Source organism: Volvox carteri (assembly GCF_000143455.1).
Source record: "Volvox carteri f. nagariensis unplaced genomic scaffold VOLCAscaffold_71, whole genome shotgun sequence".
NCBI lineage: Eukaryota > Viridiplantae > Chlorophyta > Chlorophyceae > Chlamydomonadales > Volvocaceae > Volvox > Volvox carteri.
Genome location: NW_003307614.1, coordinates 76927 through 102571, shown reverse-complemented (window position 1 = coordinate 102571; position 25645 = coordinate 76927). Strand labels below are relative to the sequence as shown.

Below are 25645 nucleotides of genomic sequence, written 5' to 3'. Positions count from 1 at the left end.
GAGCGGGCCTGCGCCCGGGCAGTGGTGGACTTCTGGGCGCGTCTGCGCTCCTTCACGGTGCTGGGCACCCCGTGGAGAGGCTGGGACAGGGTGGGACCCGACCACCCGATCCTCTCGGTTTCAGAAGGCGCACTGCGGTGCGCCGAAGCGGTGGAAATTATTGCCTAAGAGCGCTTTGAGCTTAGTTTGTAGGGCAGGGCTCGGGGGGGTATAGGAGTTCGAGGGGGATGGGGGTTGGAGGACAAGGGAATAGGTGAGAGGGAACCCCGAGACGGGAGAGGGAGAGGGAGAGGAGAAGGACGGGGAATGGAGGCGGTCACGTCGTGCAGGGAAGAACCCTTTTTCTTCCCTAGTGCCGCGCCGAATCTGTAGGGTGCTGGAGAGCGGGGGGGAGGTGGGGTCGCTCGGACAGGGGAGGGGGGAGATGGCGGTGAGAGCGCCAAAAGGACGTAGGTTTTCTGGTGTTTGGGAGGTTGAGGTCTGGTGGTGGTAGCGGGGCTCGGATGAGGGGGAGATGTGGCCCGAGGAGGGCCATTCTATTTAGACACGTCTTCTCTGTGGGACTGGGTTGCTTGGTGAGGGGCGCGGGTGGGAGCGGTGCAGTACGAGACAGGGTGAATAGGTTTCTGGAGGACCAACCGTTCAGGTTAGAGGCGGTAAGGGGGAGGCGCCGCGCGGGCTACAATCCTCCCCCTGCGGTTCTCTGGAGGGTCTAGGAGCTGTGTGTCGTGGCAACGCTAACGCTTTGGTGGTTTCGCCGGTCTATCCCGGGCCCCTGCAGTGGTGATCAGGCTTGTGCGTGGTCCCTTTTCTTTATAAGGCTACTTCTCCCCTGGACCAGCCCAGGAAGGGACAGGTAGAGGGGGTCAGTTGTTGTAAGGTGGCTGCAAGACGTCTTGTGGTGTCGAGCTCTCTTAGCCTTTCTCTCTTGGAGGTTTTTTTTTGTTGGCTTGTTAGGTATATCAGGAGCCCTCCCCTGCCGGGACTGCCCTAACCGTATTTTTGTTTCTGTTTTTTTTCCCTTGGAATCCCGTTGTCGTTGGTGGTGTTTTTTGGGGGGTTGTTTCAGAGAGCCTTTGACTTTGCCCTAGCTGAGACTTGTGGACTCGCTCTAGCGGGACCTGAGAGCCCTTCGTGGTGTTCTCACTGCAGCGCCATCCCCGGATGGAGGGGCTGCGGAGTGGCTGCGTTGTGTGTTGGCAGTCTGAGTCGGGGTCGGGAGCACACAAGACTAACCGACTTGTGCTGTGTGCTCCCGACCCTTGCGCTGTGTTTCGGCTTCGGCCCCCGGCTCTCACGGCCCACAGTGTAATCTAAGTCATACATAAGCATGATCTGGCGCCATGCTACAGTGCTTTTAATGGCACGCTTCCACAACACCCCATGGGTAACTACCGTATGGGTTTCAATCGAACACCATGCGGCAACCGCGCCGCACGTTTACACCGCTAGAAATAACGCAGTTAAAGTTTAATATTGTCGTACATGTACGAACACAGGCCAGAAATGGGATACCCAGACACACAGACGAGTTCAAGTGGCTCTCGCCGGCTTGCGCGCGCATACACTATAGGCAGGCGGCTGGCAGAGGGTAAGGCCTGACGACTGCTCCCGGGGTGTCCGAGCTCAAATCCGCCTGTCAACCTCTCGGGTGTGTGAGAGGTGTTGACATGGGGGGTGGCCCCCCATCTTATGGACGGTATTGGACGTGAAATTATCAACTAGCGAGCTGACCAGGAACTAAGATGAGGCGCCGTTGATCCGCTGGATTTAGTTGGATGCTGGTGGTGAGTTGCTGAATCCAACGAATACATTCTGAAGCCGGATGGGGTGAACGGATTAGGGTGCCCCTCTAGCAGGGGAGAGCAGGGAACTGCCTCGGGAAAGGGGGCCGCTGGTGAAGCTACACCACCCTGTAACAACATACCCTCGCTTGAGGGGGGAGAAAGCGAGGGAAAGAGACATGTAGCCTACATAGGCAACATGTAACCTATCAACCACCCACATGTACGACCACCGCACGATCGTCCACGTATGATACATGTTCGTCTGACCGTGATCACTTTCGTACTCCTGTCGGCCCACCCACCCATATCCTGTGCTACTGCTGCCGATTTAGCCGGGCAATGCGTGTGGTCTTGGTGCCCGAGGAGTGTGCTGCGGCCCCACACATCCGATCCATCTGCAGGTCCGTCTTCAGGGCTCACGACGAGTTCATCACCTACGGTGTCTCGGCGACCAAGGGCACACATGCACCGTACCTACTCACACACAAAACGTAGAGCGTTCCTGTAAAGCCTCAGCCACCATTCCTAGGTCTCCCGACCCGCTACTGACGGGGCTGTGCAGTGTACACCACCCATCTCACTCCGCCACAGCTGCCGCTGCCTCGGTCGCTGTAGTCGTCGCCGCCGCCACAGCTGCCGCTGCCTCGGTCGCTGTAGTCGTCGCCGCCGCCACAGCTGCCGCTGCCTCGGTCGCTGTAGTCGTCGCCGCCGCCACAGCTGCCGCTGCCTCGGTCGCTGTAGTCGTCGCCGCCGCCACAGCTGCCGCTGCCGCACTGTTATTAGTAGTACTGTTGCTGCCGCCGCCGCAGCGCTTCCGCGCCTCTGCCACAAAGGCGCTCAGCCGCGTGTCACCGTACTCTTCAGCGATGTACGGCAACAAGAAGTCCTGCGGCGTGACGCGGCCGCGACAGCGCTGTGCGCCGCAACTGCAGTCGAAGGGCGCAGCCAGACTGGGGCCGTACAACGTGGCGAAATCCACCGAGATTACCTCACCTGCGGGTTATCGGCAACGTAGTTGACGCAGGCCCCGGGGGAATCAGGATGAAGACGTGGGTTGTTGCTTGGCGACTTCTCTCCTTTTCCTCTCCTCACCCTCACCCCGTACAGTTCCCCGTACAGCGTTCCTCCCACCAAGGCTCCCAAGGCTTGGTCTTTACTTATCTTTCTTGAATAAAGTGTTTCCGTTACTATCGGTTTTCTGTTAATAACGGTTTTTAGTATCCGTGGTATTCCGTTACTGGCGGTTCTTTCTAGGGTGTCCTCTTCTGTGTTCCTCTCCTCTCTCCCTCACCCAGTGCGATGTCCCTCCGCGCCACCAGGTCCAGGCCCTCAATGTGGGTGTTCGGTTCGCAGGAGTGGCTCAGGGGCATCCAGCGGGTCAAGTCAGCGGGAGGCAGCACCAGGACCTGGGGGGCAGCGGGGGCCAGGAGGCAGGGTGCAGAGAGGGCAGGGAGCAAGGGAGCACCAATGTAACATCCACAACACGTAATGTGGGGGAGAGCCAAACCGTTCCATATGACTCCCTCCCCTTTTCCACGTTACGGAACAACAACAACCACCACAACATGTTGCTTCTAGAATCGCAGGGCTGAGAAGGATTTTGGTTAATGGATGGTGGAAATGGTACTGCAAAACCCACCAGCCCTACCCCAACCCACGCACACAGACACACAGACCCGGTCGTTCAGCGGATAGGCTGCCTCGTTGACCCTCCTCCGCTCCCAGCTGCCCTCAGGCCAGGTCCGCTCCACCCAGTCGCGACTGCCGAGGGTGACCAGGGAGTTCTCGTTGCGCTGTACACGCCGACCAGCACGAATGGCCCTTACGGCTACCATGCCAAGACGCCGTACGTTGATGCCGCCAACCCGGCTGCTGGGCGGCGCAGCGGCGACGGTCTCTGCGCCGTTGGAGTCAAGGTCAACGGGCGGCGGCGGCGGTGACGGAAGTACTTGTCCAGTGCTGATGAAGGCCGGCGCGACTGCGGGCTGTTTGCAGCGGTGTCGATGCACTGCGGAGGCAAGGATGGAGGCGAGGAAGTGGCGGTGGCTGTGGTCAGGGTCCAGTGCGAGGATGTAATCCGCGGAGCCGGCATATTCCGGAGGTAGCAGCACGCCGCAGTTGGGGTTGATCTCCAGCAGATAGATGTCGCCAGTGCCGTCCTCCACCCTGAAGTCACACCTGGGCGGAATGTTCGGATCCAGAATTGTGTGGTTTTTATTATTTTGAATATAAATTTTGGATCTCGTATTGCTTATATAGTGAGGTTAGAAAAAAACTAGTTAGTTAACATCACCAGGTCCAAGTCCTTCCAGCAGCACCCATTTCCTCCACTATTTCCCCCTCCTCTGCACCCCTCCCAATTACCACGCGCATACATACACACAAGACGTCTTGTGGTGTCGATCTCTCTTAGCCTCTCTCTTGGAGGTGTTTTTGTTGGCTTGTTAGGAGCCCTCCCCTGCCGGGACTGCCCTAACCGAATTTTTATTTTCTGTTTCTTCCCCTTGGAGTCCCGTTGTCGTTGGTGGTGTTTTGGGGGGTTGTTTCAGAGAGCCTTTGACTCTACCCTGGCTGAGGCTTGTGGACTCGCTCTAGTGGGACCTGAGAGCCCTTCGTGGTGTTTTCACTGCAGCGCCATCCCTGGATGGAGGGCCTGCGGAGTGGCTGCGTAGAGTGTTGGCAGTCTGAGTCGGGATCGGGAGCATACAAGACTAACCGACTTGTGCTGTGTACTCCCGACCCTTGCGCTGTGTTTCGGCTTCGGCCCCCGGCTCTCACGGCCCACAGTGTAATCTAAGTCATACATACATACATACATGTACATACATGTAAAAAGGGGGCCGCTGGCGAAGTTAACCACCCTGTAATGGAGACATACATACATACATACATACCTGCCATAGCTGACCCCCCGGGTCGCCAAGAAGAAGTCACGAGCAGCAGCCTGTACGGAGGTCAAAGAATCCGGGAGTTATAAGTTATAAGTCTTCATGACGACACTTCTTAGGACAACTACCGATTGGAACCACCAGACGCAATAGCCCAAGAAAGTCACGAACGAAGACACGTCGGCAGCACTCGCGCCAATGTACGGAACCAGGTTTTCCGTCATTCCGAACCCCGCATCCTACATAGATCCTAACCAGGCACATACTGACCCCGAACTCCCCCATAGCCTTTGTATGAAGACCCGAGCCCCCAACAGTCACGTGGCTTGCAAGAACAACAGGAGTGCCCGCAAGCTCTTCTGACACTACCCCTCCCATATCCCCCCCAAGGCGGCCCCGTTACACCCATGCAGCGCCCCAACCAACTGTTCCAACCACCGCAACCACCGCAACCACCTTGAGTCTCTCCGCCAGCTGGGGCTCCCTGCAGGGCAGCCACTCCAGGGTATCCGCTTCTAGAAACTTCAGATCGAAATGTTTGAAGTCCTCCCCTGGGCCGAAAACACACTCCACGGGTGTGTAGGCCACGGGGATGAGGTCGGAGAGCTGCGGCTCGTAGTCGTCAGCCTCGGCACCAGCAACCGCCTGCAACAGCACCAACACCCGCAACGACACGGGAGCGAAAGAGGGGAAAGCGGGAGCACGACTAAGCACAGGCGATTGAAGATACAAATATACCAGAAATAGACGGATACTTCAAGATTCGAGCAGCAATATGAGGGGGACTGCGTTGTGGGGGGGGGAAAAGGGGGAGTTGCGTTTTTTGGGGCGATGTGATACCTCGTGTGGATGTGGTTGGGAGGTTGCCTTAGCGGGAGTGTGGATGGCGCAGATGACCCGGGGAGGCACCGCAGCTGTTGAGACGTTCGGCTTCGTTTGGATTTGGATTTGGATTTGGTTTATTAATTCACCACCCACTCCCAGCGCACACTTCACACCTCCTTGGTTGGCTCCTCCACCACCAGCACGGTGAACTCCCGACCGACAATGAACTCCTCCACTAGAGCACCGCCGAACTCCCGTACGAAGTACGACACCTGGGAACAGAGACGTACGATAAGGATGAGCCGCGGCAACGTCGGATCAGGTCATGTAGGCCGATGACCGGCAACGGCGAGCAGGTGATGGTGGGTGAGTCCAAGGGCCCTCGGCGGGCAGTGCCACTGCGGCATAAACCTCTATCTGTCTGTCTGTTTGTCTGTTTTTCTGTCTGTCTGTTTCCCTTCAGCGCTGACTTGCTCAAATGCCCCACGTCCCCTACCCTCGAACCAGCTACAGGCCCCCGTCAGTGTCGCAGGCGCCAGAAGACGTCCTAGCCGCCCCCATCTTCCCCTCCCCTCAACACGCTGGCTGAAGGCCTCTCTGGCTGCCTCTGTCTCCCTGGCTGTCTGTCCCGTCAGTCGTCTGCTTATCAGGCAGTCTGTCTGTCTGTCCGTCTGTCCTAGCTCCCCAAAAAGGAAGCTAGCAGGGCCCCGCCCTGCCCCGCACCTGGTGCCGCAGCTCCTGCGCGTTGGTGACCTTTGACTTCTTACTCATACCGACACTGCCGTACCCGCTAGGGTGCTTTACGATGAGGGGGAAGCGCAGTCCACCGCGCTCCGGAGGCCCCAACACCTCGGCCACACCAGCCTCCTCCTGCCCGGGGCCGCCCTGGACGTGCACCCAAGCGGGGACCTGGGACGGCAGGGCCAGGGAGGGTGCACCGCAACGGGGACGGGGATAAGTGATGTACGGAAGCCGTACTACTACAAAAACAGTACGACAGGAAAAGAGTGAGAAAAACGTTCTTTTGCGGGGACACGGAGAGCGGTTTGAGGCGTTTAAGGATTGGAGGCTAGAGGGGGCAGAGAGGATGGGCCCGGAAACCTGTCCAATGGATTGCATGAGCTGGATAGCCGTTAGCCAATAATAGGACGAGAACTGGGTTGCGGCTGGCGCGCACATATCTCTCCCCTAACCTGGAGAAAAGTGGGCCTTACCCCTATGCCGTAGAAGTATGCGGCTTTCTTCATGTCGATTTTGGACGGCTCGTAGAACGCTGCGTCGGCTCCAGTGTACGGCACATTGAGCCTGTTGGGTCGGTCGCCGGCGGATGGCCGTGTGTGCGTGTGTGTGTGTGTGCGCGTGTGCGTGTGTGTGTGTGTGTGTGTGTGTGTGTGTGCGCGTGTGCGTGTGTGTGTGTGTGTGTGTGTGTGTGCGTGTGCGTGTGTGTGCGTGTGTGTGTGTGTGTGTGTGTGTGTGCGTGTGTTACTTATCTTACCGCCCTTCTATGGCCGGGGGACGCTACCCGCCCCCATAGGTGAGACCGCCGCGTGTGTGTGTGTGTGTGTGTACATATGTGTGTGTGTGTGTATCTCCAGAGGGCAAAAGTACTCTCGCTTGGAACACAGGTTAGGGTTCCCGTTATTGGTCAGTTGCCAAGGTGGATACCAGGGACAAAGGTTACACGGGCGAGCGCACAGCGCGGGACGAAACACGACGTGTTGGGCGTTTTCATTTCCCTTCCCTTGACAGCACACACAGGTTGAGGTGGAAGCTCTTTGTGGTCCCCCCCCGTGAGTAAATCTGCGCCTATCGCTCTCGCTCCGGCGACTTTAACAGAACCTTCGTAATTTCGTATTGCCCATATGTATGGAAATTTACTATGAACCGACTAGGAAGACCCCGACTGCCGGGTTTCCGCAGTTGGAAGTGTAACATGCTTAACAGCCTTCATTGCTGCTCATTCAGTACCTTTCCAGGGCCTCCACCACGTCCTTGCCGGCGCGGTCCTCGTCCCAGGCACCGTCGCAGAGATTCAAATACACATCGTATAGGCCGCTGTTGACCAGTTTGACAAGGTCGGCTGAGCTGCTGGCCTTTTTCAGAAAGATGTTCGTCCAGTCGTATCTGCCCTCCACGTCGAACAGCTCCGGCTGCGTACGAGTCCAGGAGGTTGCCAATCCAGCAAGTGATGTCAAGACGGTAGAGGTCGACGGCACGTTGAGTGCCAAGCAAGGGAATACATGTGGTGCGCGCGCAGCTGCTGGTTTCCGGAAGGATGCGCACCTTGCAAGTCCCGTCCACATCCTCCGTGAAAGGGCCAGAAGTGCCCTCCGCGCTGGGATGAAGCACGCAGATTCGAAGTTTTCTACCTGGAAGTCCGATAATAGCTCCGCTCATTGGAGCCGCATCCGCCGACGTTACATTGGGCATCTCGGTTTGCATGTTGGCAGGAGCTGTATCTCCAAAACCGTGAATCCGCTGTATAGCAGTTAAATTATACCAATTGTTTTAAAGTTTCACTTTACGCAATACATACTTTCCATCGCTCCTGGTACGTATGTCGTTGAACTGAAACTTGCAAACGTGTTGCTTTCACTGAATAGCCGATAGGTTTAACCACCATTTAATCGCGTCTTTTGTATGTCAACGTCGAGAGTGAAATACTAGCAGGAAAGTGGGTAAATTGCTGGGTACGGAGAAATGTGTGACCTCGTCGTCCTTCGATTAGCTTTGTGACGTTCCTTGTATACACTGAGGGCTCTGGCAGCTTCTTATGACAAGTTTAAACCATCTATCCTGTGGAAACCTCGCTCACAGGTGACGCCATGTAGTACGGGGACGGGCTGTGGACACACCCCTTCGTTCTGCCCTTTCTTGCATGCATCTAATAAAAGCATCGCGTTTGTATTGTTCTGCCGCGCATCGTTAATCAAGGACTGAGTCAAGCTACCCTATAAAACGTTATTTATGTCGACACTCACAAGGGAAGAGCTTGCTGGCCGGTGCGCCTCAACATCATTCGATGAAGTCGCGTTATATTACGAGGAAAAAAAGGTTGTCTACACCCACAGCTTTCGCGACGCGCAGGGAGCCGTACTAGAGGGCTTCCGAACCGAGGTTCATTTCTCGGCGCTGCAGCCACGGCCGCTCACACCGCCTGAACAGCGCGCACTGCTCTCCTTGGGGCTATGTCACAGCACTTACGTCTTCCTTGCAGCGGCGAAGCGCACTCCGTTGCTGCAAATCCGCGCCGGATACTTCTCCTCAGATGAGCTCGCTTACTTTCAACCAGCGCTCGCAGGCGCACTTGCCGAGGTAAGCAGTCCCAAGCCATGTACGGCCTACAGTACGGCGCGCCTTGCAGCGCAAACTCCACTCCACCCGCACATGGCTCACCTGATCACTGTCCATAGCTCCGTTTCTACTATTACTGAAGATAGAAGATGACCCTGAATTTAACCCCAAGCCCCAACCCCCCCTTTCCTACCCCCTTTCTCCCCCCTGATCCCCCTTTTCCCCGGTCGCTCATCAGTACTTTTATTTAGCTGACTTGGACCTCGCAAGCTTCCGGCTGGAGTGCTGCTGCAGCTCCCCCAGCTCCGAAACCCCCAACTACCCGCTGCCATCACCATCACAATCGCCATGGCCGCCAGTATCACCTCTACGGCCGCCAGCGCCAGCGCCAGCACCGGCGGCACCACAAGCCACCGCAGAGGCGACGCAGGTGGAAACGGACGCGGCCCTACGACACCCTCCCGACGCCGGTGGAAGCTTCCCAGAAGTAAATGCTCCTACTTTTATAACAGCAACAGAGCAGGCAACAACAGCAACAACAGCAACAACAGCAACATCAATGGCAACAGCAGAGCAGACAGCATCAACATCAACAGTGGCAGCAGCAGTAGCAGCAGCAACCGAGCAAGGCCCCTGCATTTGGTCTCACCCCCGTGTACTGGTTCCCTTCGGCGGCGGCAAGGACTCCACCTTGCTGATAGAGCTGCTCAGCCGCATGGGCGCCCAAGTAGGCTGGATGTACTACGGGGAGTGGGTCGGCTCCTGGGAAGTCTACACGAAATTCGGTCGGCTGGCGGCGACGTCACCCGCCGCCGGCGCTGTCGTACTGGCGGAGCAGCACCTGCCCTGCCTGGAGCGGCTACAGGAGCTCAACCAGGTTCCGGAGCTGCCGTTTCAGGATTACAGCGCGGTAAGGAGGACAGGGGAGGTTTGTGTATCAAGTTACAAGTTACAAGTTCCGCACACAAGTGCGGGTGTGTCCGTAAAAGCCGGGGGGGCCATGGACGTTGTATCGGTATTGATGCGGGTACGCGGGAGGTCATTATCATTCTCCCTCGTTCGCTTCAGGGCAAAGCGCCTCAGCGCGACATGCCTGGCCTCCCAGATGTCCGAGAGGTACCTGGCCAATGCCAGGGGTGGCGCCTCAGTCATAATGGTGCGCATGCTGCGCCCCATAAAGACTAGGTCACCATCATACTTAGCCCGTATCCTCTTGTAAGCGGGACATTCATCGAAAACATGCAACTCAACTATATCTGTGTCTGTGTGTCTGTCCGTGTGTCTGTCTGTCTGTCTGTCTGTATGTATGTATGTATGTATGTATGTATGTATGTATGTATGTATGTATGTATGTATGTATGTATGTATGTATGTATGTATGTATGTATGTATGTATGTATGTGTGTGTGTGTGTGTGCGGTGTGGGAGGTGGTAGTGGTTGTGGGAGTAGGAGTGATAATGAGCCGGATCGTAACGGGTTCCAAAACACGAAATGGTAAAAAAATCGTACACGTGGGCGAAGAAAGTTAGAGCGCCAAGGACCGGGCCCCGGCACTGTTTTCCATTGTTCATCGCTCGCCGTACGCAACCCACCCAACCCCGGCATCGCTGAGCACTTTACTGCGTCTTAAAACGCCCCTGCCGCATTTCTCTTTGTACGACGGCACTCGTCGTACATGCAGTACGTCTCGTTCTACACATTTTCCTCGGCGTTCTTGGCTCTGCAGCACGACTACGAGTACATCTGTGTTGGAAACGAATACTCGGCGAATGCCATCAACACAACCCACCCCAAGTGAGTGGGGGCGGGCGCGCGATAATGCTACTCTTACTGTAAGCCCCGTGTGCCGGAACTGGACGCGCTAAAAAGCGTTACAAAACCCTAAAAGCGCCAAGTTCTGAAGGCCCGAAGAGCCTAAAACCCCAAACCGTAAAGTTACCAAAACCCAGTTAGGAGTTGGGAGTTGGACTCGGGTGAGTAAACGTGGTGGTTGAATGATGCAGGCCAGAGGTCGGCAAATCGGTTTCTATGGCTGCGAGAAGGCAATAATTTGGGTCAGTAAACCTAAAAACAAAAGACCCTATTTCACCCGGGTCACCCGCGAGACGGAAACTGCTTCTGCTAAGAACTCCACTACTCCTCCTCTTCCTTTTCTTTATTTCCCTGCCATAGCCCTGGCGCCTGGTTTTGCCCACCGTCCGTAAGACTTCGCTCAAAGCTCACGCCAAAGCGGAACGCTTGCACAAACATTTGTCCGCACGCGCACGGCGCACCCTGTCACCAGCTCAAGCAAATAAACCTGTTTTGTATATGTAATGTTCAGGTACAACTACCCCGTCAACCACCAGTACGAAAAGTCTTTTGAGGCAGAGCGCGCCTTCCACAAATTCCTTCGGAGCCACATCCACCCGCGGCTCTACTACTTTAGCGGCCTGCAACACATGACCGAGCTGGAGATAGCAAAGCGCTTCGCCGCACTCTGCGCGACCAAATACCTCCACTTGATCATCAGCTGCAACTGGGCCACGGACGACCACTGGTACGACAAGTACCGTACATTACGGCAGTTTTGGGTTCGCTAGTGTTGTCGTACCATGAATGACGCTGTACGGGCTTTGAGTTCTGTTTCATGATCCTAGGAAAGCTGAAGAGAAAGATGTCAAACAGCAATAAATAACACTTTACCCCTTCTCCTCTGCCCCCGCAGTTTTAGGGTCCTTGTGGAGGAGCTCTTCTTGAGGCGGGATACTAGGTTGTTGTAGAGGGAAGGAAGAAGAGGCTTACAAGAGGCTTATTATGGAAATGTAGTCTTGCAGTCCTGTCAGTTCCGGGTTCCCACAGCCCTCCTTGCTATACACCCACGTGCACCACGACGCGTATCATGACATCTGCACGCCTCTCCTCGGAGACAGCCAGCCCACCTCCCCTCCTGAACGGCCTTTCCCCGCCACAAACAGCACACAACCGCAATTACCGCACTTACTCTGGTCGCCTCTCTTGTTCAGGTGCGGTGGATGCGAGAAGTGCGCCTTCGTGTTCCTGCTCTTCGCGGCCTTTCTGCCAGTGCCGGATATCATGTCTAAAATCTTCGAAGTGGAGGTGGTTTCGGAGCCCGGGGCTGCTGAGCCCGGCACTTGTAGTGATGGTAACGGGGACGGTGATGATGGGCACGGCGACCGCGAATGCGGCAGCAGCAGCCGCGGGTGCGACGCAACCAGCAGCCCTATTGTACCTGGCTCTCGCACCGAGTCCCTGCGGGGCGTGTACGACATGTACGACTCGGAGCGTCACGTGCCGGTGTTCGAGTCGCTGATGGGCCTTGCGGGACACAAACCCTTCGAGTGTGTAGGCACGCCGGAAGAGTGCCTGGCGGCGATGTATCTAGCGTACGAACGGCTGTCTAGCGGCGGCGGCGGCGTGGCCTACGACTGCAGCGCGGCGGCGGAGTCGGTGTTAGGACCTGAGCGCCAAGAGACGGCCGGACCGGGTACCGAGCAGCAGCAGCCACAGCAGGCGCAGCGGGTCGGGGCGAGGAGGTTGCCGCTGCTGCTACGGAAGCACCGGGACCTAATCTGCAGCAGAGGCAAGGAGGAGTGGGAGAGGATCCGGGCGGTCATCCAGGAAGTGGAGGAGATGGGCCGGCCGGGTGTGCCGACGTTGTACCCGAGCTGGTTCCAGTTGGGCGTGGGGGGATGACGGGGTTGGGAACGGAGGGGGTTGTTGGGGGATTCATTTTCTCAATCTGGTCGGGTAGCTCAGCACGGACGGTTAGCGTGGTGGATGGGTAGATGCAGGGGGATCGAGCGAGAGGATGGGTTGGGCGGGGGGTAGGGAATTGGCCATCTGTTGTTATCTGTGTACATAGTGAATGGTGATTAGGTGTGTGAATGGGCGGGGAGGGGATCGAATGTTCATGCAAGTATACGCAGGTGCTTGAGCAATAGCATAATTTATGGTTTTATGAAGCAACGTGCGGTGCTATATGAATCTGTGCAGGATTCTGCTGCAATCCTAAGCGCGACGTGAAGCTAAAGAAGTGCAGGAAGTACTATGCAGAGAATACAGTGGTGACAACAGGTTTGATGACCGTGAGGAGTTGTAAAGAGCTATGGCTTAGGAAGTCTATACCCGTTATGGCGCTGCTCTTTTCCGTTCCGTCAAACTTTGCAGTAAGTAAAACGCCGCCGTATGGCTTCATTTCTGCTGCGGCGTCCTGTCCCATGCCCAAGGAACCAGACATACGTGAGCGACGTGTGTTATCAACAGGTGAACAGGTGAGGATGGTTGGCGCAGTGAGTTTGGAGACCAAAACCTAAACATGTTCGGCCCCAGCCCCTCCAACATGCGTTCAAACGGTTATGTTATTCAATCATGCCGAAGGAAGTTTAGGATAGGAGATATTACGTTGCAAAACCTGACCTATCTGGAGGCCCTGCCTATCTGAGCATGCCTGTAAAATGTCAAGGTACACTTGTTGTACGCGCCGCAAGTACTTGCTCTGTGATAGTTCAAACGTACGAACCAGCCAAGCCTTGTAAAGCGTTTTTTTGGAATTTTCATGTGCCAGGAAAATAGTACTGTCCGGCCTGCAGTGAGCACGCATATCCTTGCCAGGCGTCGGTGTCTTGGCCTGGTCTATACAGTTTCACGAAGTTTGAATTATAATGTTAAATTCTATTATAATAATAGGGATGTATATCAGCTAAGATTTATACCCCCGACCGTGCCGGATGTCGACGGTGAAGTCTCCAGCGTCTTTAGTAGAGAACTCTTACAGCTGGAAGCGGAGCCCGCAAAATACTGATTTCCAAAGATGGATTCCTGTGAGCAACACACGCCTGACGTCTTGCGACCTAATTGTACTCCCAAAAGTGGGGGAAGCACTCCTTATCTCGGGCAGCGAGAACCACATGTCTTTATGGGAAGTAGGCAGTAGCCGTTTACTGTGGAAGTATTTGCCCAGTGAAATCGAATCCACGAGGCAACGGTCGTCTACTCAGTTGAGGCAGTCTACAATTACGGCATGCAGGGCGATCAGCACAGATGCATTTTGCACCAGCAATGCTGAGGGATCTGTCCAGCTATGGAGGCTTGCCAAGGTAAGAAGCCTTGCCATGTCCGATTACGGAACACTTCAAAAATCACACAGCAGTAATTCACGATCTATGTTACTCATGGTATTCAGATTTATCACCTAAAAACCTTCCCGCTGTACTTCACACGCCAGCAGCACGCGTACCCTCTGTCCTGGTTAGTTCGACTTTCCGGAGCAAACTCAATTCCATGGGAAACCAGTTCACCTTTGCTCTTGCTATGTTCTTCCTTTCCTTTGGACCTCTTAAAAGCCAACGGCCCAATTTTTTGCGAGCCAAATGAATTTGATCCTGAGGTCGCGCCTCAGCCGTACCTCAGCCCACCCTAGCGCACATACGAACACAGCACAAGATTCATGGTCATCGCTATCGTTGTCCTTAACCCATGTGTCATGAGCACACCGCAGGAGCCTGGGGAGTCCAGTGCTTGGCAGGCTTCCTGCGTGGCACAGGAGGACAAGCACACTGCGGAGGTAACCAGCATGTCCGTGTATCTCAACGGCGCACGCATCATGACCACTTCCAAGGACTTTACCGTGAAGATCTGGGACACCTCCAACATGACCGTTGTGCGGACGTTCGAAGACCATGAATGCGAGGTGATTAGGAGGTAGCTGCACGGGGCCCCCTCCGAAACCGTACTTGCAGCAGCTGACTCCCCCCTAAGAACGGGTCCCAGTTGCTAGGAGCGGACTGGGAGCGGGGGCCCCCCGGGGCTGGGGACCGGGTTTACCGCTTTGTACTACTTCCGTACAATAATGCATCCATCCGAACCATTGGGGTGTGCAGGCACATGAGCAGGCGCATGAGCAGGGTTTGTGGGGCCTGGCTTGGGGGTATATGGAAGCCTGAAGCGTGGGAACCAACTCCTCTGAAGGAAGACCAGGACGACGTGGGCCAGTGCATGCATCAGTCCTTTTACCATTGAAGTTAGCAGCAGGCCATCAAGGCCACTTCAAGCATCCTCATCAAATATCGCACTCAAAGCCCCAACTTACCATGTACGGCACAGGTGTACGGCTCTGCCGTAACGGAGGACGGTATGCGCGCCATTACCTCCGGGGAGCTGGAGCCGGAGCGCTCTTCCGTCATCATCTGGAGTCCGGAAAGTGGCAAGGTGCTGCACTCGCCCACGGACCACAGCGGCTGGCTGGATGTGTGCGCCATCAGTGGACCCGCCGGTCTTGCGGCAGTGACCGGCGTCCACGGCATACTGTTCGTGTGGGACATCGAGTCCGGGGTGCAGCGCTACAGCACCAAGTTCAACGTGGGGTCACGTAGCTGCTGCCGCTTCAGCCCCTGCGGCCTGTTCATTCTGGTGGGAAAGGGTGCGGGACACGGGGCAAGGCGGTTGGCCGGTGGGCTGGGAGTTAAGGACTGGGGATGGAACGGGGGGAGGTAGTGGTGCTGGCTGTCTAACTAGCCGGCTGTGGACCTGGGAGGAGTCCAGGACAACCGGGTCTGCACTGGAACAGAAGGACCTATGAGCCAACTGAGCGGGTTGGGCGGGGCTGCACTCTTCTCCGCCACCATCACCGCATCTCAACCCTGCTGCCACTGTCAGCAACTGTCGGGGACCGTGAGCTCTTATTGTGTGGTTGAGCTGCGGACGTCCTAGGGTCTCTGGGGTGCAGGCGGGGTGGGCGGAAGAGGCCTCTGTGATGAAGCTCCTCTGCATCCAGGAGGAGCAATGAAGGGGATGTGCGGGGTGTTCGGTTTATATTTGGGCGGCGAGCTGGTGTGGATAAATGAGATGATGATGATGATGATGATGATGATGATGATGATGATGATGATGATGGTGATTACAGAAGTATATGGAATCGGCCTCTACCTGCACTCGTACCTATTAAACCCTCGGCACGTGCACCGGGCCACCTCTCCGGTTGACATGCAAGCTCCACTGCTGTAAATATTCCTGGAGGGTATGGACGTATGCATGTATATATGTATATATGTATGTAATACGTATGTACGTCGCCTACCGTCTAGTGTCTGTCCCCGGGAAACGTGACACATTGCACTGCGTTCGGAAATGTACGGCTGCAGGTTGGCGGGTACGACCTTGGCGAGCTGGTGCTTGTGGAGTCAAGATACGGCCAAGAGCTCCTTCGCGTGCACTGCAGCCAGGTGGGTATGGGGGGTTGGGGGATTCCTCTGAAGACAAACCCGGGTTGTCAATGGGGGCCGTCACTCACCCCTCCCACCTCATTGCCGACCTGCCTTGTTGAGTTCTAGTTTCCATTCTCATGTCTCCGTGTGGCACCAGCTCTCGAAACACAGCCGAAACACGGCCGCGTGCTGACGCTGAGCCGCGCCTGTGGGTGCCCTATTAAGAGTCAGCAAAGCGCCATGGACCCCTCGGGTCCTATTACTGCTGTTACCATTCACTGGTGTATTTGAATGGTACTAAAATGGGACCTAACTAACCGGGACTAACCAATGCACCTCGTGGCCCTGCTTGGGACCGCCCCGCAGGAACCGGGTACCTTCAACACCGCGATGGGCTGCTTCTTCCTCTCGGACACCCCAGGCTACAGCAGCGCTACAGCTGCCGCCGGTGGTGGCGGCGGTGGCGGCGGCTCCCCAACCAAGCACTCTCCTAGCAAGTGCACGGTGACAATAAGCGACGGGAACATGAGCGGCAACAGCATCGCCGGCGGCGTTGGAGCCGCCGCCGTCACTGCTACTGCTACTGCTACTACCGCCGCCGCCGCCGCCGTCGGTCTCCACGCGGGCTTCCTGGATCGGTACTACAGTATCGATCCGGAGGAGAAGGCGGCGGCGGAGCAGCGCAAGACCAAGGCAGCACTGGTTGCCAGGAGCAGCGCTGGTAGCGTCAGCAGCATCGGCAGTATCACCCGCGGTGGCGGCGGTGGCGGCGGCGGCGGCAACAGTAGTGGCAAGGTCAGCGGCGGCGGCGGCGATGCCGCTGGAGGTCATCGTAGCATCCGTTTTGGTCGGACCGGTAGCCGCGTGGCGCCGGTGGATGGGCCGCAGTTCGGCTTTCCCACGCGGTTCGGGGCGGTGTTTGCGGATGGAAGCATCCGCGTGTTCAACATGAATGGGGACAGCTTTGATGACGCACTGTGGCGGGATGAGCGGATGCAAGACGTGTACGACGCTGACGTGTCGCGCGACGGGACGCTGTTGTTCGTCATTTATAAGGCGGGCCGCTTCCAGGGTGAGGCTCGATGGTGAAACGATTGCAGCGGTAGCAAAGCTGTGGAGGGTGGTGCTCGCCTGCGTGTCTGCCTGCGTGCCTGCTTGATGAATTTTTACCGCCCAAAACATAAAGCTGCCAAGGAAATGATGCATAGCTAGTTCATAGATGCAACAAACTACTACACGGAGGTGGGCTGCGGTGGTTGCATTTTGGGTTCCTCTCCTCCCCCCCCTCCCCTCCCCTCTCATAGCGCAAGTGAAGCCTTTCTCCTCCTTCTCCTCCACCCTTGCTTCCATTCGTCCTGGAAGCTTCCCTTTCCTACTCTGTTAACCACCGCATCCACGCCCCCCGCGATCATGCAAGCCGCGAAAAGGACACCTAACGCATACACACACCCGTCGTACACGTTTCCGACGTACAGAAGAGCTGCACCTGTACGACTTCGTGACGGGGGAGCTCGTCTGGAACCACTGTACTGCACACAAGGGCACGTACGGCCTGTACCTCGTGGCTAGTGGTGATGCGGGGTTGGTACCGGATGGTGGCGGTGTGGGGGAGAGCCGTCCAATGCGCGGGAAGATGGTCACCGCGGGCGGGGACCGGAAGGTCCGGCTGTTCGACCTGGCCAAGCGCCAGCTCATACGGGTAAGCGCAGTAAGGAGCAATGCATGCGGTCAAACAACGGTACGCGCAGACTATATATACAGTATATATACACTTACATATAACATGTCATTAAGTCATTTATCATTAAATCATTTATCATTAAATCATCGTGTTTTAATGATCGATTTCCGGAGCTCCGCGACGAGGGAAATGTCGATAGGGCGGGTGGTACACGGTGGTACAACTTCATCACACCAAGAAGCGAGAGCTCCGAATAGATAGTCACCAGCGACATGTGGTAGAAAATATGCGCGTATGTTTGTTTTGTTTCTTTCTTTCTCTCTCTTTCTTTTTTTCCTCTCTCATCCCAGCGCTCACCTTCCTGCGCCACTTCTCTTGAATCATCTCCCCACTGACCTCCCTCCCTCCCTCCCCCCCTCCCTCCCTCCCCCCCTCTCCGCAACCCCCCTTGCTGCCCCAGATGATCGACACGGCGCACTCTCAGGACATCGTGTGTCCCCAGGTCAACGAGAGATTTGACCAGATGCTCACCACGGCTGACGGCTGGGATAAGTGGACATGTCTGTGGGACCTCAACACGGGCAAGATGCTACGGAAGTACGACGAGATCCACAATGAGGGAATCTACGACGCCTGGTTCACCCCCGACGGGCTGCGGTGCGTGTCGGTGTCTTGTGACAAGACAGCCGCCATCTTTGAGCTGCAGTCGGGTGAGCTGGGGAGGGGACTGGGGGAGAGAATGTGTGCATGGATGGATGGATGGAGGGGTGGAGGGAGGGAGGGGTGGATGGACTTCACCTTGAGTAGCGTTACCCTTTGCAGAAGCGTAACGAGTGCGCATACTAGCAAAGTGTTTTGCGGCCCACCTGCTCTGCTCGTGCTGCCGCTGCCGCTGTGCGTGACACCAATGGGCCATCTGGGTCATTTATTAACGCACTCACGCAGGCGAGGTCATCCAGCGCTTCGTTGGGCACGAGCACTGGGTGCGTTTCGCGGCCCTCTCACCCGATGAGAAGATCCTCGCCACCGCCTCAAACGACAACACCGTGCGCATCTGGAACGTGGCAAAAGGCAACGTGCTGCACATCATTCGCGACCACCGAGGCACAATGTCGTACATCAATTTCGTACATCCGACATGGATCGTGACAAGCGCCAGGGATGGCACTATTGTGGGTTTCAATCTTAAGGTGAGCACGGTCTCGGGAGCACTGAGTGCGTGTGTATGTAAATCTGTATGCTTTTGCATATGTTCAAGGGGCAACCCCACAGCGGCCTACACCAGGGCGCACACCTGCTTTGCTTTGCCCCTTTGTTCTTAATATAACGACGCCTCAGGGGGAATGTATTGGCATTGCCTTGATCCTTGATGCCGCGAGTGAGGACTTCTACTGCCGAAGGGAGGATTCGAAAGGGGGAGGGCAAGAAAGGGGGAGGCTGGGTGGGAAAAGGGGTGTGGGGGAGTAATGAGGAGCTGCAGGATGGAAGCGGCATCATGGCACATAATTGGATGATGACTATGTAGAAAGCCAAGCACCCGTTACTACGGGAAAGGGGAGGAAAGATGCCAAAAGGCCAATGGCACTGCAGCAAGTCCAATGCCCTCCTTGACGGGGGATCCGTCAGGCTACCCTCCTGAACTGACGTGACGTGGCGTGACCTGACCCGGGATGGGAACCCACTCCCCCACACGCCACCCTACTTGTGTGTCTTTGTCTTCTTCTTCCTCCTCTTCTTCTTCTTCTTCTTCTTCTTCTTCTTCTTCTTCGTCGTCGTCGTCGTCGTCGTCACCGTTGTCGCAGTCCGGGACATCCGTGCCTCTGCTGGTAGCGGGCCCCATCGGCAAGCAGGACGGCGCCGAGAAGATCAGGCCCATGCCGCTGCGTACCGGGGTCGCGGGACCCAGGTTTCCGCCGGTGCTGGCGGTGTCGCTCAACGCACGTGTTGCCGTACTGAACCTCTCTGTTCGGCAACCTTTGCCGCGGCAGGTGTGTCTGTACGTGTGTGAGTCTGTGTTTTGGGGCCGGGGTGGTGGTGGTGGGGTGTTATCAGGGTGACGGCGGGCACCTTGGGGAGAAGGCCTTCTTGCTCAAAAAAAGGTTCCCAAGAGCCGTTCCTAAATACGTTCTAGAGTGCGCCGAAAAGGCGTGAGTTCGTAAGCTGGGTCGTATATCGGGAGTGGTGGTATATTAGGAGCTGGGTTTGTACTACTCATCGCCTCCCTCCCCTCCCCTCTCTTCCCATTTTCTTATCTTTTCTCCTCCTCCTCGTGTCCCCATCCCCAGCTCCTGGAGGAGATGAAATCTGGTCTGTGGGACCTGCAGCATGTGATCAAACTGGCCGACACCTTCCCGGGTCTGGCGGTGGTGCCCATGCCGGACGGAAACACGCTGCTGCACACGTGCGTGTGTAAGGGCGGGCGGGGGGCCCCGGGCGGGCGAGGAAATGCGCGGCTAGTCAACCTGGGAAACCCGGGATAGGAATATAGGGGGACGAGGTAGGGGAACAGGTAGCTGGGTAGAGGGCTGCGTGAGTGTGTGTTGCAGACAGATCTGGGTCTCGAGGAGATGGACAAACGATGGAGGGGAGGGGAGTAAGGGCGCTGTTCTGTGCTCTCGTCCCCGAGGCTGCTCCTTACTGCAGTGGAAGGGGGCCCGTGCCTCCTCTCTCTTGTTGTTTGGCCTGTCAACGAAGGGCCCCCGTGATGGGCCGTTGCTTCAGCTACCCCAAAACGTTATTAATAGTATCCACACATACATACATACATACATACATACATACATACATACATACATACATACATACATACATACATACATACATACATACATACATACATACATACATACATACATACATACATACATACATACATACATGCCCTAGCTGAGACTTGTGGACTCGCTCTAGCGGGACCTGAGAGCCCTTCGTGGTGTTTTCACTGCAGCGCCATCCCCAGATGGGGTGGCTGCGGAGTGGCTGCGTAGAGTGTTGGCAGTCTGAGTCGGGGTCGGGAGCACGCAAGACTAACCGACTTGTGCTGTGTGCTCCCGACCCTTGCGCTGTGTTTCGGCTTCGGCCCCCGGCTCTCGCGGCCCACAGTGTAATGTAAGTCATACATACATACATACATACATACATACATACATACATAGAGCCCCCCAGTTGCGACTTCGTTTATGTTAGGAGACCAACGGGCATAGATCCCGTCTAGTTGGAGCGCCAAACAAGCGCTGTTGCGTGCCGGCCGTCGTTTCCCGTGCGGCCTGACCCGGGGGCGGAGTGCATGAGACTAACCAGCCGTATGCACCCGCCCCCCGCGCTGTGCTTCGGCCCGGGGCCCCCGGCTTTTCAGCCCACAGTGTAATCAACGTCATACATACATACATACATACATACATACATACATACATACATACATACATACATACATACATACATACATACATACATACATACATACATACATACATACATACATACATACATACATACATACATACATGCCCTAGCTGAGACTTGTGGACTCGCTCTAGCGGGACCTGAGAGCCCTTCGTGGTGTTTTCACTGCAGCGCCATCCCCAGATGGGGTGGCTGCGGAGTGGCTGCGTAGAGTGTTGGCAGTCTGAGTCGGGGTCGGGAGCACGCAAGACTAACCGACTTGTGCTGTGTGCTCCCGACCCTTGCGCTGTGTTTCGGCTTCGGCCCCCGGCTCTCGCGGCCCACAGTGTAATGTAAGTCATACATACATACATACATACATACATACATACATACATACATAGAGCCCCCCAGTTGCGACTTCGTTTATGTTAGGAGACCAACGGGCATAGATCCCGTCTAGTTGGAGCGCCAAACAAGCGCTGTTGCGTGCCGGCCGTCGTTTCCCGTGCGGCCTGACCCGGGGGCGGAGTGCATGAGACTAACCAGCCGTATGCACCCGCCCCCCGCGCTGTGCTTCGGCCCGGGGCCCCCGGCTTTTCAGCCCACAGTGTAATCAACGTCATACATACATACATACATACATACATACATACATACATACATACATACATACATACATACATACATACATACATACATACATACATACATACATACATACATACATACATACATACATACATACATACATACATACATACATACATACATACATACATACATACATACATGCCCTAGCTGAGACTTGTGGACTCGCTCTAGCGGGACCTGAGAGCCCTTCGTGGTGTTTTCACTGCAGCGCCATCCCCAGATGGGGTGGCTGCGGAGTGGCTGCGTAGAGTGTTGGCAGTCTGAGTCGGGGTCGGGAGCACGCAAGACTAACCGACTTGTGCTGTGTGCTCCCGACCCTTGCGCTGTGTTTCGGCTTCGGCCCCCGGCTCTCGCGGCCCACAGTGTAATCTAAGTCATACATACATACATACATACATACATACATACATACATACATAGAGCCCCCCAGTTGCGACTTCGTTTATGTTAGGAGACCAACGGGCATAGATCCCGTCTAGTTGGAGCGCCAAACAAGCGCTGTTGCGTGCCGGCCGTCGTTTCCCGTGCGGCCTGACCCGGGGGCGGAGTGCATGAGACTAACCAGCCGTATGCACCCGCCCCCCGCGCTGTGCTTCGGCCCGGGGCCCCCGGCTTTTCAGCCCACAGTGTAATCAACGTCATACATACATACATACATACATACATACATACATACATACATACATACATACATACATACATACATACATACATACATACATACATACATACATACATACATACATACATACATACATACATACATACATACATACATACATACATACATACATACATACATACATACACTTATACATATACATACATATATACTAAGTTGATGCGCCGTTGATCCGCTAGATTTGGTTGGATGCTGATGGTGAGTTGCCGAACCCAACGAATACATTCTGAAGTCGGATGGGGTGACGGATTAGGGTGCCCCTCTAGCAGGGGAGAGCAGGGACTGCCCGGGAAAGGGGCCGCTGGCGAAGTTAACCACCCTGTAACAACATACATATATACATACATACACACCTCTGCAGGGCGGCAGTGGGCGGGCAGGTGGAGTTCCTCCGTGTGCTGCTGAGCCACGGTGCGGCCATTACCTCCGCACCGCTACCCGCCAACGGCGAGGGTAAGACCCCCCTGGACCTGGCGCTGGATGTGCGCAACCTCCAGTGCGTGGAGCTGCTGCTGGCCAACGAGGTGTCCAGACCGCCACCGCTGAGGCTAGCTGCGATGAAGGTATAAGAGGGGGGGAAAGGAAGGGAGAGGAGTCTGGCGGGAAAATAATAATGTTAGGTAAATATAGGAGAGGGGGAAAGGGGAGAGGGAGGGGAAGGATGACACGGGGGAGGCAATGGGAGCAAGCTGTGTGTCCCTTGCACTGAAGGGAAGCACTGGGCGTGAAACGAAAAGGTGTGCCGCGCGCCGCTGTGCTACCTACATGCCGGGAAAGTCCGCTGTACAACTCTTCCTGCTGTGCTGGCTCGTCGACCCTGTCAGTCCCCGTCGACCCTGTCAGCCCCGGAAGACTCCCTGCGCCCCTGAGTTAATGAGGGGACTGCTGTGGTGTGCATCATGACTATCATGGGACCCATGCAACTCGTCGTTACGTGTAGCTATGACCCACGGGTCACCCCTTGAAGGACGCACGGGTCGTTAGCTTGACGAGGACCCACGGATTTGCTCACAATGACCCACGGGTCGTCCGCGCACACACAGGCCTGGTCTCGTCTGGCTGCGGACATGCCGTCCGTGCTGGTCAAGTTTCTGAATGCAGTGGGGATAGAGGAGCCGACGGACGCGGTGGGCAGCAGCGCCGTCATGGTGCCGGTGCGGGAGGGCACCCACCTCATCACGTGCGGGTCGCAGGTGTGTGTGCTGGGGTGAGGGGGTAAGGTGGTGGGGTTGTGAGGTGGTGGTAAATGTGGGCGTGTGTGAAGACATGCGAGAGGCCGTGGTAGTGGTGGTGGAGTGAAGGTGGTGAACAAACCCTAAACCCTAAGCAACAGAGCTCGGTTGTGTGGTGGAGACGGGGGGGCGCCATTGGAGGGAGGTATGGGTGCGACATGTAAGGGTGCGCATCTAAAACCTCTTAGGGCACTCGAACCATCATCTTGTGTTTGAGACGGTGCAGCATGGTGGAAGTGGCAGCGTTGAGTGGAAGTGGGGGGCATGACATGGTACGACAAGTAATACGACACATGATACGATTGGACACGCCCACGTGTTCCATTCGTATTCTGCTCAGGCCTACGCGGTGAATGAGAAGCTGTGGGAGGAGGTGTTGCTGCGACATGGGGGCGGCGGTGTCAGCGACGAGGAGCTGGAGGAGGTGGAGGAGGGCACGACAGCAGGCGGGGAGATGGAGGCGGTGGAACAGGACCATGCCGGCAATGCTGACCAAGAAAAGGGTGGCAGCCCAGCTACCGTCATTTTTGCCCACGCCGCCGCCGCTGCGGATGGCGCCGCCGCGGTCCGGAGCAGCGGCGGCGGCGGCGGCGGCGGCAGCTCCTCGGGGGGTGCTGGCGGCGGCGTCAAGAAGCGCACGCATCGCCGCGGCGCGCTGTCGTTGACTTGGCGCTGGGCCAAGCACCTCATACGGTGGGTGGCAGTGTGTTTGACGGAGCTGGTGGGGGGGAGGTCTTGTCGGAGCAGGTGCGCTGTTGTTGTATCAGGGAGGGGGATGGAGTGGTGGAACTCCCCGCACACAGTGTTGGTACCTCGCCGTGTCCCCTTGCAGACGTCCATGGCCCCCCCCTGGCTTGTACGGAGACACCCGCACTTGCGTGCGGGACTTGTAACTTGTAACTAGACTTTCCCCATGCTCCTCACCTCGTCCACAACACCGTTCTATCCGCATCTGAACCCGCTCGCTGCTGCCTTCCTGCTGCCCCGCTCCTCCTGCCACATGACGTGACACGTGAATGTGGTACGGCATGGTACGGCACGCGCGTCATGACCTGGCCTATGCTATGTGGGAATCGACTGCAATCGAATCACGTGACATGACGGCGACGTGTGATGTCCTGACGTCTGTGTGTGGCTGTGTGCGTGTGCGGGCGTGCATATGTATGTATGGCCGCCACCGCCGCCGTCGCCGCCACCGTCACCGCCGCCGCCGCCGCCACCGTCACCGTCACCGCCACCACCGCCGCCGCCGTCATCACTGCCGCCGCCGCCACCGTCACCGCCACCGTCACCGTCACTGTCACCGCCACCGTCACCGCCACCGTCACCGCCACCGTCACCGCCACCGTCACCGCCACCGTCACCGCCACCGTCACCGCCACTGTCACCGCCACCGTCACCGCCACCGTCACCGCCACCGTCACCGCCACTGTCACCGTCACCGCCACCGTCACCGCCACCGTCACCGTCACCGCCACCGTCACCGCCACCGTCACCGCCACCGTCACCGCCACCGTCACCGCCACCGTCACCGCCACCGTCACCGCCACTGTCACCGTCACGGCCACCGCCGCCGCCACCGTCGTCACCGCCACTGTCACCGTCACGGCCACCGCCGCCGCCACCGTCGTCACCGCCGCCGCCGCCACCGTCACCCTCACCGCCACCACCGCCGCCGCCGCCACGCAGTCACGAGCCCCCATCGGTTATGCAGCCTGCTGTTCCCGGCGTGTGTGGACTGCCGTACGTGGCACTTACGACTCGATCCATGGCGGAGTCGCCGCTGGGTGCGCTGGTACTCAACAACGTCAGCGACGCCTTCACCACCGATATTGGGTTTGCAATGCTCACTTACAAGTGGGACACTTACGCAGGTGTGAGGTGGTGGCTGGGTGCAGGTCGGGGGGGGGGTGGGGGTCGGGGCAGTGTTTTTTTTTTCGTTTGGGGCCTAATACCCTAGAGTAATAAACTGGGTGTTTCTTGCGGTTACAATTCCTTTTTGTATAGTCGCTGGG

At 56.7% G+C, this 25645-nt stretch overlaps 2 protein-coding genes across 2 annotated transcripts in view; one reads left to right on the top strand and one right to left on the bottom strand.

The window, feature by feature from the left end:
• Positions 1-3037: 3037 nt before the first annotated feature.
• VOLCADRAFT_98341 (uncharacterized protein) lies at positions 3038-7942 on the bottom strand (the record flags this gene model as incomplete). Its single annotated transcript, XM_002957221.1, has 9 exons — positions 3038-3193; positions 3446-3965; positions 4682-4731; positions 5132-5320; positions 5674-5772; positions 6224-6409; positions 6715-6805; positions 7469-7650; positions 7784-7942. The coding sequence occupies 9 exons, from the start codon at positions 7940-7942 to the stop codon at positions 3038-3040; spliced, it is 1632 nt and encodes a 543-aa protein (XP_002957267.1).
• Positions 7943-8467: 525 nt separating this feature from the next.
• Positions 8468-25645, top strand: part of VOLCADRAFT_98340 (uncharacterized protein) — a gene marked incomplete at both ends in the record, with an annotated part of 24535 nt that continues 7357 nt past the window's right edge. The window contains 24 exons of the mRNA XM_002957259.1: positions 8468-8815; positions 9033-9281; positions 9477-9704; positions 10477-10589; positions 10968-11118; positions 11153-11334; positions 11753-12441; positions 12792-12964; positions 13025-13069; positions 14296-14487; positions 14901-15206; positions 15938-16018; positions 16367-16504; positions 16889-17072; positions 17476-17699; positions 18142-18391; positions 18627-18871; positions 19484-19669; positions 19967-20082; positions 22760-22961; positions 23442-23591; positions 23971-24323; positions 24463-24508; positions 25408-25504. Of these exons, the coding sequence (XP_002957305.1) occupies positions 8468-8815; positions 9033-9281; positions 9477-9704; positions 10477-10589; positions 10968-11118; positions 11153-11334; positions 11753-12441; positions 12792-12964; positions 13025-13069; positions 14296-14487; positions 14901-15206; positions 15938-16018; positions 16367-16504; positions 16889-17072; positions 17476-17699; positions 18142-18391; positions 18627-18871; positions 19484-19669; positions 19967-20082; positions 22760-22961; positions 23442-23591; positions 23971-24323; positions 24463-24508; positions 25408-25504 (4948 nt within the window). The remainder of the gene's footprint in view (positions 8816-9032; positions 9282-9476; positions 9705-10476; positions 10590-10967; positions 11119-11152; positions 11335-11752; positions 12442-12791; positions 12965-13024; positions 13070-14295; positions 14488-14900; positions 15207-15937; positions 16019-16366; positions 16505-16888; positions 17073-17475; positions 17700-18141; positions 18392-18626; positions 18872-19483; positions 19670-19966; positions 20083-22759; positions 22962-23441; positions 23592-23970; positions 24324-24462; positions 24509-25407; positions 25505-25645) is intronic.